At 37.9% G+C, this 13458-nt stretch overlaps 1 protein-coding gene across 1 annotated transcript in view; it reads right to left on the bottom strand.

Moving 5' to 3' along the window:
* Window positions 1-10351, bottom strand: part of kctd16b (potassium channel tetramerization domain containing 16b) — a gene marked incomplete at both ends in the record, with an annotated part of 108877 nt that extends 98526 nt beyond the window's left edge. Inside the window, one exon of the mRNA XM_084387328.1 lies at window positions 9535-10351. Within this exon, the coding sequence (XP_084243454.1) occupies window positions 9535-10351 (817 nt within the window). The remainder of the gene's footprint in view (window positions 1-9534) is intronic.
* Between the last annotated feature and the right edge of the window lie 3107 nt (window positions 10352-13458).

Here is a 13458-nt window from a genome sequence, read left to right on the forward strand (position 1 = left end):
GACTACGCTTTAAAGGGCGTTTATGTGCTGGTGACTGGTAGTGGGCGCCCGCTAGTGAGCTATCACCATCGGTGATGACCTAATTCTGGCAGCACGTGATAAACATTCATTGATTGATTATTATTATTTGTAAAGTGTATGTGTTTGTTTGTGTCTTACATTATTTTCTTTACCCTTCAGAATTGGGGTGCCAGTATTAGCCAGAGTCCTCTGTGTATGGTGGTGGTCCGGCTGTCGGTCTGCAGTGTCACAACGGGTGGTGTGAGGTTGCACGTTTGGTTGCCGTGTTTACTAGATAGGCTAGACAAATCCCCCAGTTCTGAAGTGCTATTGTCTGTGTGTGTGTCAAATGTTATATGATTGACATATTTATTTAACTGTTTGTATATTAAAGAGACCAACCCTGTAATTTATTCAACTGTGTTTTTGAATAAATTGTCTTAAAACATTCCATCATTGTCTGATCCCTGGCGCAGCCACGATGTATCTGTGTGTCTAGTACACTAATAATTAACACACTTGAAGTATACTAAATTAGTCTGGCTGCAGGTATACTTTTGGAATTTTTTTTTTTTTTTTCACCAGGGTAGGCTGTCATCAAAATTATTTTTTGTGGCAATCATGTCAGTAATGTAACACACCTTTACTGCAATGATTTGTCAGTAAATGTTTCCCAATGTTGTGTTGATGCTAATGATGCTAGGGTGATGAGGCTTGTCTTTAGTGGGTGGTAAAAGGTGAAATTGTCACTGCCAGTAGCGGCTATAAATTTAGGTAGGGCAGATTCTGGGTCTTAGCGCTAGTTTATGAAGAACATTTTGTAAGCTTTGTATTCTAATCGCTGAACACATCAGACACACTTTTGGCAGAATTCTACTGTCCTTGCGTTATTCAGCCTGAGGGTGGCGCTCTAATGATGATTGACAGGCTTTAGTACACACGACAAACGCATAGAATACCATCTTATAATTGCCTAATGTAGTATTTATTGCCTCCGAATATTGTTTTAGAATTTTGCAAGTTGTGTTGGAATTGCAGTGAGGAAAACAAAGTCATGTCTATTCTCAGAACAAACATAAAACAAACACAATAGAACTGCTGTATATAAAGGTTATTCACATGAGCACCTTTAAACTAAAGGTTTTATACCTTCATTATTTGATACGCTACTCCACATAGGAAGAACAGACATGCCAACTAGTAACTGACCTGATGCAGACACATGGTTGAAGCAGACTGATATCGTCTTGATCTGGAGCGAGGTTTACGTGAAAATAAGCGTGACAGCCTGAAATCTGCCCCAATGGGCCCTATTTTAACAATCTAAGCGCATGGTTGTGCACCCGCCTATAGCCGCACATTACTAACACACTCTTTAAAATGACAAAAAAATATTGCGCTGTTGACTTTAGGTTTCAGTTGGTCAATGCGGCATCTATTTCAGCTGCCTCAAAATAGCAATGCGTCAACAATACTCCTGAACACACGTCGTTTTCAGAGCAGCAGCCCATGGGCGCACAAATGGGCGCAAATGCATTTAGTTTCAACAACGTGGCGCAGAATGTGAAAATGATAACTGCGTCGGGCTGAAACTAGCAAAACACACTTGCGTCGCGCTTGGTGCTTCATTGCGCCGGGTGTATGATAGAGCCCAATGGCTCTCAATAAGAGTGCGCTGCAGTTCCATATTTCCAGGGTTGCCAACTCTCACGCATCTGGCGTGACACTCACGCTTTCAGCATCAATCTCACGCTCTCACGCACACGCAAGAAATGTCACGGCAAAATCCATTTTTCTCCCCTCTCAATCCGTTAATTTTCTGTTGATGACTAGACCACAGCGTATTAATGACAGGAGAGGAGTTTAAGGCACACAGCTGTAACATCTCCCTACAACGTTCTCAGTGCAGTATTCTCTGATGGTTGATTTGCTGAAAACCTTGCACCTGATACGTCAGTTGCGTGTGAAAAGTTCAGAGAGAGTTCGGAGCATAGGTTCGGAGTCAGAGCCACTGATGCGCGTTTGAAAGTTTGGATGACAATCAAGGTAAGCAGATAATAAAATGGTGTGCCTTTCACTACAGAGCCTCTAGCCTTGTTTAATCAGTCTGTGTGCCGAGAGTACAGACTTCAGCTATAGTTGCGAACGTTGTCTGACGTGCGTTATGTGGGCTAGCTAATTGCTCAATAAAAATAGGCTCATGGTACAAATTACGTTTTGACAAATCGGGCAAGTGGCATTTTAAAATTCCCCAAATGCTCAAAGGTTGCCCAGATTGTGTTGAGCCTGCCACAGTCAAATGCAGATGCTGAGCGAACCTTTTCAGTTATTGGCCTAAACAAGACGGAACAGACTGTCACTTGATGGCACCCTGTGAGTGATGGGAAGTTCGGATAATTTTACTGACTCGCTTGTTCGATCTCGTTCATTAAAATGAACAAATCTTTTTTCGAGTAATTTCGTTCATTTAAGGGGCTTTAAATGTTATACTTTTAACAGCCAAATTCCCCGAACACATCCACCTACGCAGTCTTTATCATATTCTGAATTAAGAAATCATTATAATGCAGTCAAAAATAATTTACAGGGAACATAAATAATTACTTTACCTTCCGAGTCTTTCGTTCATTTGTCACGTGACAGACGCAATGAACGTTCATGAACGGATTGAACCCTGCTTCAGATACGAGCCTCCTGCAGAGGTAGTGTGGCATAGGCTACAACAGGCCTAATGTGTGAAACTTGTGTTGTGGTTTTCTGGGGAGGTGGAGTAACTATTATGTGTCCCTTTTGTTTTGAGATTTTTTATTGTTTTGATGTTGTTGTTTTACATGTTTGTTATTTAATCACCTCTATCTTTATTTTTTTATAGTGCAATCAATAAATTAATAGTACATTTTGAAAAAACTTTTCCATTCTATTAGCTTTTTTTTCCTCTTTTTTTTTCTTTTTCATAAATCAGGGTTTATACTAAGTAAACAAGGACTGACATTTTTAAAATTAGGGTTAGGGTTACGCGCGCGCACTGATGTTTTACAGAGTCTCACTCCAGCCAAAGTCCCAAAGTTGGCAACCCTGATATTTCAACAGACATTTACATTGTAAATTTGTGGGGCGCTGTAGAGTTAGGGAGGGCACAATGACCGGCTGCCCCGCTTTAGTATGCGCTTCGTTTTAAAATATCCTGCTCATTTTACGACTTAAAATAGTCTAGAAAATCGGACACATTTTTGCTGCAGAATGCTGAACACATTCACAACATATGATTAATTCAGTGAATATAGAGGTCTATGTTTGGATGCATATTTTGACGAACATTACAGACGAGCCGCGGCTGGTCACTGTGAATGCCAATGACGTGGTTTTCAGCACTGTGGGCAGACTGCAGAAAGTCCTCTACCTGTCACATCCAATGATTGATCATCAATCACTCTAACCATGCAACAAATTGGTAAATAAATTTGCCTTCAAGGGATTGCACTCTGGGTAGACTTTGAGTCAGAGCAGCGAAGCCTATAAAAAGCAACTGGTGCGCTCTGCCAGAGGCAAAGCCAATTCAACAGGCTTGCTGGGTTGTGTAGGAGGCTGGATATCAACTCTGAAAACACTCGCTGAAACTTTCTCAACTCCTTTCTGTTGCATGCCATTTTCACAAACTTTGGTTGGTGATTGATTAATGTAAGGGAATGATATTAATAATGTGACTCTAGAACCATTATTAGAAATATTGCATTAGTTTGAGGATTGTTTCTTTTATAATATTTTAGCATATACAATTGATGCTGGATTTGAAAAGATAACATGTAAATGCAATAACAAAATTGCAAAAAATAGGACTATTTCTTGGTTATAGGGTGGGGGAAAAAACATAATTGAATCACTACCCCAAAAATGCATAAGGGGGTCAAATTGACCCATATTCATTTACTAGGGAATTTTGACTCACAGTATTTTGGATACATTTTTGTCAATAATAATAATATTGTGTATTTTCTTAAAAAATGTATGAATTACTTAAAAATCTGTTGTGACTTTTTTTTCTCTGAGTCAAGAATTTGCCTCAGACACCAACCCTGTGTTTGAATATGCATATCATCCTACTATATAGTAGGTGAGAAGCAGTATGTGAAATGAGTAGTATGTCTGAATTCACAGTATTCATAAAACTCTAGACAAAACAAAAACAAAAAAGCATCCTGATAACCTACAGACTGAAGACTCAGATTATCAATACAAACTCAAACTTTAATAATAGTACTCTGGAACAAGCTGACAGGCAGAGGAGACACACATAAACACAACGGAGATCGGACAAAGACTAAAAGAAAGGGGGCATCTTAAGTAGCAAACAGACACGAGATAATTAATCATACACAACTAGTCTGGGACAAATTAACTCCTAATGAGAGTAACCATAGAAACGAAGGAGTGAACAAAGAAAGAACAAAGGAAAACAGGAAACCAATCAAAACACAAACACATGACACTACTACTTCTGCCATGATTCTGAAGTTAACATCCAATGGACACTTTACTATACATACCAGTGATCACCAACCGGCAGATCGCGATTGACTGGTATATCTTTATCACTGTCCCGATAACTCCCAAAAATAACAGCTCGATATGGTCGCATTATGTGACCTCAAAATGTATTTGGGAGCATTTGTGAGAGTACAAATAATTGTTGTGGTGCGACCTTTTTTTCTAGTGATGCACCGGTCGACCGGCCATAAATAGACGGTTTGTGCTCCAAACACACGATCGGCAACTGGCCAGTTTTTAGTTGAATTTTGGCTGATCTCTATTCCAGACTTGCACACAAACTGCACTGCAATCGTTTCCCGAAATGTCATTTGTGTGAAACTATCATGAAGTCTCTGTTTACAGGATGTTAACACAGGCCAGAGACGGGACACGCTGAAGACGGACGCGAGGAGAGTGCAGAGAAAACACCAGACACAGCAAGATCACTGTCCGTGATGCTCGAAATATAGAAAGAAAATTATAAATATTCAATTGGGATGGGGATTTATATGAATGTACCCAAAGAAACGCTTCTTTTCCATAAGCATCACCTACTGTCAGAGAGCGAATCTGCATTTTCATTCAGTCCGTCTTGTTTTTGTTTTATTGGGGTTTGTCTTATGTAACAATTTCACAAAGCTAAAGTCAGACCATTCTGTATTTGCTCTAAGTCTTGAAATTATGTAATCTAATTTAAATAAAAAAACAACTGTTCATGCTACATGTGTAGCATCTTTGTTTGTGATTAAAATTAAGTGGTTGACTCTAATTTCAAATGGCTACCGTTTTTTTAAGCCCTGTTTGTACTGTTATAGAGCAAATTAACAACAAATACATTTGCTTGAGCAAAGAAAAAGAAAGTTCTTAATCAAATGTAGAACTCAGACAGTATATGCAATTTCAGATGAAATAGATGAGTAGAGAAAGGCTACAAACGACAGCTGAAGGCCCAAACAAAGGAATAGGTGCAATCTCTGCTCAAAAGTTATGCTTAGAAAGGTGCAAATCTTTTTTGAAATGTTCTGTCTCTGTCTGAAAAGATCCGTTTCACATGTTCTGTGAGAAAATTAGGGAAGGAAGGTTCAGACTTGAATATACTCCACAGTAGATTAGTTAAGTGAAAAACTGCATTCTAAAAAAAGGTTAGCTGTCTACTATGGGTTCGAGATGATAAACTGTCCGCGTTCCATTTTCGTTTCGTTTGCCTTTTGATGTTTCTCATGCAACAGAAATATTTTATGAAACTTGCAAACATGGATTTTATGAAGCATGAAAAGAGGTCGTAAATGCACACTGCAAAAAATACTTTTCTTACTTAGTATTTTTGTCTGGTTTCCAGTCCAAATATCTAAAAATTCTTAAATCAAGATAAGATACGATTAAATAAAATTAGATAAGATATCATGTCTTGGTTTCCGGGGGAATTAATCAAAATTAAGCGAGTTTTTGCTTAAAACAAGCAAAATGATCTGTCCATGGGGTAAGAAAAATAATCTTAATTCAAACAGAAACAAGATTATTTTTCTTACCCCATGGACAGATCATTTAGCTTGTTTTAAGCAAAAACTCACTTCATTTTTATTTATTTCCCCAGAAAACAAGACATAATATCTTATGGCATTTTACTACTTTAGTAAATGCATCTTGATGTAAGAATTGTTTTAATATTTTGACTGGAAACAAGACAAAAATACTAAGTAAGACAAGCATTTTTTGCAGCGCAACCATTTGGTCGAGGTCTGGATCCCTGCAAATGTGTGTTCATTTTAACCAGCAGTAGTCATTTTTAAACAATAGTTGAGTTAAAACAGCCCAGCATGTAAACATTAAACATTTAATCCAACGCAGCTGGGTCAAAACCACTCGGCGCTAGTTTCAGCACTTTTTGATGGGCGCTGGGTTGGCAAAATAATTCAACATTTTTAGAGTGTGTTCTTTTCAAACTAGAGTGTTTTGTTGGAGTGTTTTCTCACACACCAAAATCTGGTCAGCAAGAACTGAAAAAGTTGTAATGCTGCTTAAGAGGAGGAATTAAAATCCTGTTGATTTGCTATAATACTCTTTTTTTATTACGGGCTTTCAGTCTTGCCGGCACTCAAAGCCTGAGGCTTTGGCCGTAGTGGGACTATTTTTGTTGAGAGGAAGAAAAACAAACCATAAATAACTGGTCAAAGTTGGTTTTAAACAAGTTACTTCATATTTATTCAATAATCATAAAGAAACTTTGTTTAACTGTAGAATCTGTATAACTGCTGCCATAATTTTCTGGACATGTACAGACTGTTTTTACTTTTCCATTTTTAGATGTTCTTTCTTATCAGTAAATTCACCTTTTGATTATTGCGATTGCCCGTGATGTTACTGTAGTCATTCTGCGTGTGTTAAAGTCCCCTTGAGGTGAAAATCAAGCTTATATGTCTATGTGGTTTGTTTTAATGTGCTTTAAGACAAACCATGTGCACTGCAAATTCAAAGTCAACACCATTGCTGAGTATTTTCTTCTTAAAGGGATAGTTCACCCAAAAATGAAAATTCTGTCATCATTTACTCACCCTCAAGTTGTTTCAAACCTGTAAGAATTTCTTTTTTCTGCTGAACACAAAATAAGATATTTTGAAAAATGTCTGTAACCAAACAGTTGATGGACCCCATTGACTTCCATAGTATTTTTTTTCCTACTATGGAAGTCAATGGGGTCCATCAACTGTTTGGTTACAGACATTTTTCAAAATATCTTATTTTGTGTTCAGCAGAAAAAAGAAATTTACAGGTTTGAAACAACTTGAGGGTGAGTAAATGATGACAGAATTTTCATTTTTGGGTGAACTATCCCTTTAAAACTGCAGTGAACCAAAGACAAAAACACAGTTTAAAACTACTGGTGTTTCTTACGTCACATACTACCTTGAACCCAATCAGGTCAACGTGTGATCGTCAACGAGTGGATCTCTGAGCTGCTGTGAGTGAGTGGAGGCGGGGCTAATTTGCATATTCATAGAACCACATATACTAAATGAGACAAGGGTGTAGAGTTACATTCAAGCTATTTTAAGGCATGAAGAATTTTTTTTCAAGGACATTTTTTTTAAATATGTCATTTTGGTAATCAAAGATTAGTTTTAATTGATACAATTATTGACTAAAGGGAGATTTTAAAGTGAGCTTAATTTAAAACCCTTTTTAAATAAGTTTTAACCCAGCAATATAGTATTTTTTAAACAATAGTTGATTTAAAAAGCAGCACAGCATATGTTGGCTCAAACATTTAACTCAACTCAGCATTGGGTTCGTCTCTTTATGACCCAGTGCTGGGTTGCCAACTGACCCAAAATGGGTTGATTTGAACCTTTTTAGAGTGTAAGCATCCTATTCAGTAGCTTGCATTACATGGTATATCATGCATTTGTTAAAAGAAACAAATATAGTAGTAATCTGGTTGTATTAATGACTATGTCCACCAAGACAAAATTTCATGTTGCATTTCTGTGTAAGATAGTAAGGCTGTAAAATGTTAAAAATGTCCATTTAAAAGACTTTCTTGCGAGAATCAGTAAAGCTCTATAATAAAGGCAGCAACAATCTCTTTAATGGGCTCGGTATAAAGTCCATTATGTGCTTCCTCCATTTTGCCTTGTGGCAGGGCCACTGCTGGCTCGACAGCACATTAGCCACTACCAGCCTGAAGTGGGTGGTGTTTTGTTACATCATAAAATGTTATGAGAGCTATTACAGAGAGCCATCATCCTCTGCCACTCCATTGAGATGCTTCAGAGATACACATTTGGGGTGGGGGAAGGGCTCTCTTTAGAGACATTACTTAGCAGGTAAGGGCCTTACATAAAGGCTTTCAGTGTCTGGATACATCAGAACAGGTACAGAGTGGGGAAATATAAACACAATTGTTTGTTGTGTCTTGATAAAAACGGGCTGTATCAAGTGAGCAACAATAAGACTTTAAAAAAAAAATACTATATTATTTTTATCTAACTGCCAAGCTTTTTTTTTCCTTTTTTTTTTCCTATTCATTAGATACTTATTCCTAAATCAATCTATTCAACTAGTCACTATGCTATCAATTCTATGGGAATCTGATTCTGTGATTCGGGTAACTATTCACTTACGACTAGTATAGTATATATATATATATAATTCCAGTTCAACTACCTGTAACAAACAGTTACTAGTATCTATTCCAGTTTTCCTAGTACTAACTGAATAAAATCTAGCAACTGTTAATTAGACACTATGTATTATGTATTAATTATTACTATGAAAAGTTTATTCAACTTAATAGTATGAATCTAAAAGAATTTAAAAACAAAACTGTTGGAATAAAAAAGTACTATTATAGGTAACACTTTACAATAAGGTTTCATTAGTTAACTACTTTAGTTAACATGAATTAAGAATTAACAATACTTCTACAGCGTTTATTAATCTTAGCTAATGTTCATTTCGACATTTATTAATACATTATTAAAATCAAATGTTGTATTTGTTAACATTAGTTAATGCACTGTCAACTAACATGAACAAACAATGAACAGCTGTATTTTTATTAACTAACATTAATAAAGATAAATAAATACTGCAACAAATGTATTGCTCAATGTTAGTTCATGTTAGTTAATACATTAACCAATATTAACAAATGAGACCTTATTGTAAAGTGTTACCCTATTATCTAATGAATAGTTACTAGTAAAACTGAAGTAGGTAGGCTACATGTGAATAGCAAAACTGTGCTACTAACTAAAGGAGATGGATGTCAAGTATTGAAATAAGTACTAGTATCTCATGAACAAGTACTAGTGAACTAGTATTAATATATACATGCTCCCTATGAGACCTCATGTGAAGAAGGCGGAAAGAAAGTATAAACCGAGTGCGCCGTCTAGTGGTAATTCAAGGAAAACCTCAGACGGTCACCTCACAAGATAATGTTCAGCAGAAGTGGCAGAGCATGCGAAATGCAAATGTTGACAAAACTTTAGAAAGGAAACTTACGGTAAAAGACGTACTCAGTGTAACTTGACCATATCTTGTCGTCAGTGTGCTGGTTGACGACCGAGGCCGTCACTGACGAGTTGCACGCGACCATCTGGAAACCACACTCCGAGAGCATGTCGAAAGAGCGCTCCAGGTGCTTGAACTTGAGGTAAAAGCGGGACGTGTACCTGTCAGGGGTCCTATCCGGGTCCCTGCTCTCGTTCAAGGTCTCGCCAAAAACTTCTTTGGCCAGCGCAATCCTCCCACATATCATAATCCGTGGCACCCTCCGAAATTTGGCATCGGTTTGACTCTCCCTACCCATCGTACAAGATCCGCGATATCCGACGGTTATGAACCCGCTTTTTCTGTCGGCGGGAACGAGTGAGGGTGGAGGGCACATTCTCTGGTCGCTTCCTTGAGACCCATCCTCGTAATCACTGTGGATGTATTCGTCGGGACTGGGCTTCAAGTCGTCCGGGGTTAAGAGTTTCACCAAATCAGGCAATTGAAAGTACTCCGCTTCTTTCCTCAGCCTCCCCTTCTCAGGGAAGTGGTCAGGGAGGACAACTTGCTTGTCTCTGAGGTAGTCTAACACATATCTGAACAAAAACCCATCCCGGTCGATGAAATAACGACCTTTGGGGTCCCTGGCGAGATCATTCGATGCGTTATTTTTAGGAGAGAATATTTTCCCCAAAAGGGAGCCAGGATTGCTTATTAACGTGACGTGTCGGGTATAATACACTTGGCCCCCGACGTTTAGTTCGATAACATCTGGAAAACTGTTGTCTTTAGCTTTAGAGTTTCCACTTAACGCCATTGTTTCAGTCATGGGTGACAAAATATCCGAGGATGGAAAAGGCGGAAAAGTTCGCTCTACAGCTTAGGAAACGGTTAAGACGATGGACCATGCACATTAAATGGCAAAACAATAGCATTTCAAGTAATTGGAGCAGGTACCTTACATTTTAAAAATCCACGTCTTCTGCACAGATGGGGGGAACAATAAAAAAAAAAAGAGCGAAAGTACGTTGAAATATCCTAGGAGGAACTATAGCACGCGCACACCAGAGAGTATGGGTTGCTCAGCAGCGAATGGACTGGGGCGCTTGTTTCTTCGCCTGAAAAAGCGTATGCAAACGGAAGCTGCTGTTTAAATTCTGCAAAAACATTATAGAATAAAAGTATTTTTTTTTCTGTTTGGCCGTTCCAAAGTTCCATACAAGTTCTGTGGCGGTTTGAATCCAACTTTTGACGACCAAATCGAACCAGAATCTATAGTTTTAAAAGAAAACAATCGAAACCATTTCAAAGCAAATGTTTCTACAATGGGGTTGATCGGTAATCCCAGCTGTTAAGAAGAAAATCCAGTGTGTGATCCTCTGCAATAATCCAGGGTTTTGCATGTTGGAAGGGTTTAGGAATGAAGATGATGCAGCATCACTCTCTGTGCGCGCGATCAGGGCTGTGGCGCCAGAAAAGAACGCTTCAGATGTTGTTGCCTCAGCGGGCGAAAAAAAAAAAAAAATCATAATGGGTTATACAAAATTACATCATCTTAAAGGAGTATGCACGCGATGCTGTGGCGTTGCTGGTTTTCGCGTCATTGTAGGCTATATATCATTGTCAGCCAGCTGTGTTCTATACTTGATTTGGTTACAGGGGGGAAACCGATTGCCTGGAACATTTTGTGCTCTCGTGCTTTAATTCAAACATTTGCCAATGACACTGTATTTTTTAGAAGTATTCTCAGGTTGTGTGACGCTGTCAATTTCAGAACCTTGGACAGCGAAAACAAAATCTCCTCTTCCAAGCTTGATTCCCATCAGGGGTTCTTTACAGCATGACTGAGTAAGACCCTCACGTGTGATGACACCCTTCCTAAAATACAAAAGCCATTTATACAGATTTATAATGTTTAAGAAATTAATTAAGCATGATATTATAAAGACAGCATGTTCAATCAAATAATTTACCCAAATGGAAAGTATTTTGAATTGCCATTGTTCTAAAAAATAAATAAATAATTAAAATACTGAAATATATTCACTTTGTATTAAGATGACAAGAGTATCTTTTTCTGCGTATTATTAGAGTAAAGGCAGCGATGAGGAGAAAATCCCCAGAAATATACAAGTTTGTATGTTGCAACCTTTACAAATAAACAGTGCTACACTTTACATCTTCTCACACTTTACAACCAGAAACAAATACTGTGTACTTTACTGTGGAAAGTAAGTTCATAGATATAGCGACAGTGCATTCATTTGTAAGTAGGCCATGAGCTGTATTCATAAATGCATGCATGCCTTCACCTCTTGTATGCTACTCTTTTTTTCAAAGATATTTGAGTGAAGCAGTTGACATGGCTTACTTTAAATAGCTCAAACTCGACTCACGTCTGGCAGATTTCCTGTTGTTCTTTCATGACTCTACATCTCTGAAAGCATTGGCATTCTTAATTTTTGAAAAGCTTTTCTTTTCTTTTTCATTTGAAGAGTCCCTAATGGCTCTCAGCAGGTATCTGTATTTATCAGAGAGGCCGGTTCCTCTCGTGTCTCTCTGATATGTTTCCTCAGCAGAATTGTCTTTGAAAACACAAAGATTCATGTTTTAGGTAAACCAGTTAAACCAGGCAAGAAATTAGTCTGACTTAGAAAAAGCAGGTAGCTAGATTTAAGGATGGAGACTTTGACCTGTGATCATCTTTCTCCACAGTGTCTCCCTAATTTAATGCTTTTTATTCATTTTTTTATCAGTGCTTTTTATGATCATTAGACCCAGTCCAGACTCAAGCTGTTCTAGTTTTAAAAGGCACAGATAACAGTTACAAAAGAATGTCATGCTATCACAAAGCTACCTTTTCATTTAACTAATTAAATGCTTCCGTAGGAAAGAACAAACCACCAAGCTTTCCTATTTTAGGATAGAGAACTTCTTTCGTGCTAGAGTTTAGAGACCAGGGGTCTTCCCTGGAGAGGCAATTATCCTGGAAGATTTCAATGTTCCCTGCATGTTCTTTTTTGACTAACGTATTTGCGAAGGTCAGTTAAAGGTCTTCAAGGGCACTGTTTCCGAATAAACCAGGTCTAATTGATGTTTTATGTAATTTTACACAACACTGGGGAGCAGCTAGCCACAATTAACATAATGTAACTACATTTTTCAGTAGCTTGACACTACTTCAACCAAGTAGCAGTGTAGCAACACAAAATGCCACCGTATAACATGCTTGTTTAGAATATGAACTAGCAATGGATGCATCCAACAGTAAAGGTGATGATACACAGAGCAACTTTTTGAGCAATGTTGCTGGGCAATGTTGCCGTCAACGGGCAACCAGATGAGACACAGGGCCCACGACCGATCTAAATTATCCAGATAGAAATGTATTGCCCATTTTCAATGGGAAAGTGCCCAAGCAACAATCGCTCGGCAAGATTGCCCAACAACATTGCTCAAAAAGTTGCCCTGTGTATTATCACCTTAAGTAATCCAAATTGGTTCAAGACTCAGGCTGAACTAAACAAACAATAGTAGCACCTACTATAAATTACCATGACAGATCCTTGAGTATTACCATGTTTTCAGACATGGACAGGTTTTTTTTTTTTTTTCAGGGTATTTGTGTGAAGACTTTTGTTGTTGACAAAAATGGAACGGCATTTAAATGCAGTTTTTAGAAATACAGTAATAATATAACTGAAAATATTTAAGTTTATTGTTGCCTGTGGAGGGATTTGGCTTTTCTGTTCTTTATCTCCATGTAATGGGGATCAGAGATAAATATCCTGGGCAATGCACATGATGTGATAAATAATGCATAACAATGAATAAGTGAAGACGTCATCCCTTAATACCTTCCAAGTATTAGCTACTATTTGCTTGGAAACGTCTTGGGAGTTATGCATGTATCCCCGGTTCCCTGAGAAGGGAACG

Source organism: Rutilus rutilus (genome assembly GCF_951802725.1).
Source record: "Rutilus rutilus genome assembly, chromosome: 18".
Classification (NCBI taxonomy): domain Eukaryota; kingdom Metazoa; phylum Chordata; class Actinopteri; order Cypriniformes; family Leuciscidae; genus Rutilus; species Rutilus rutilus.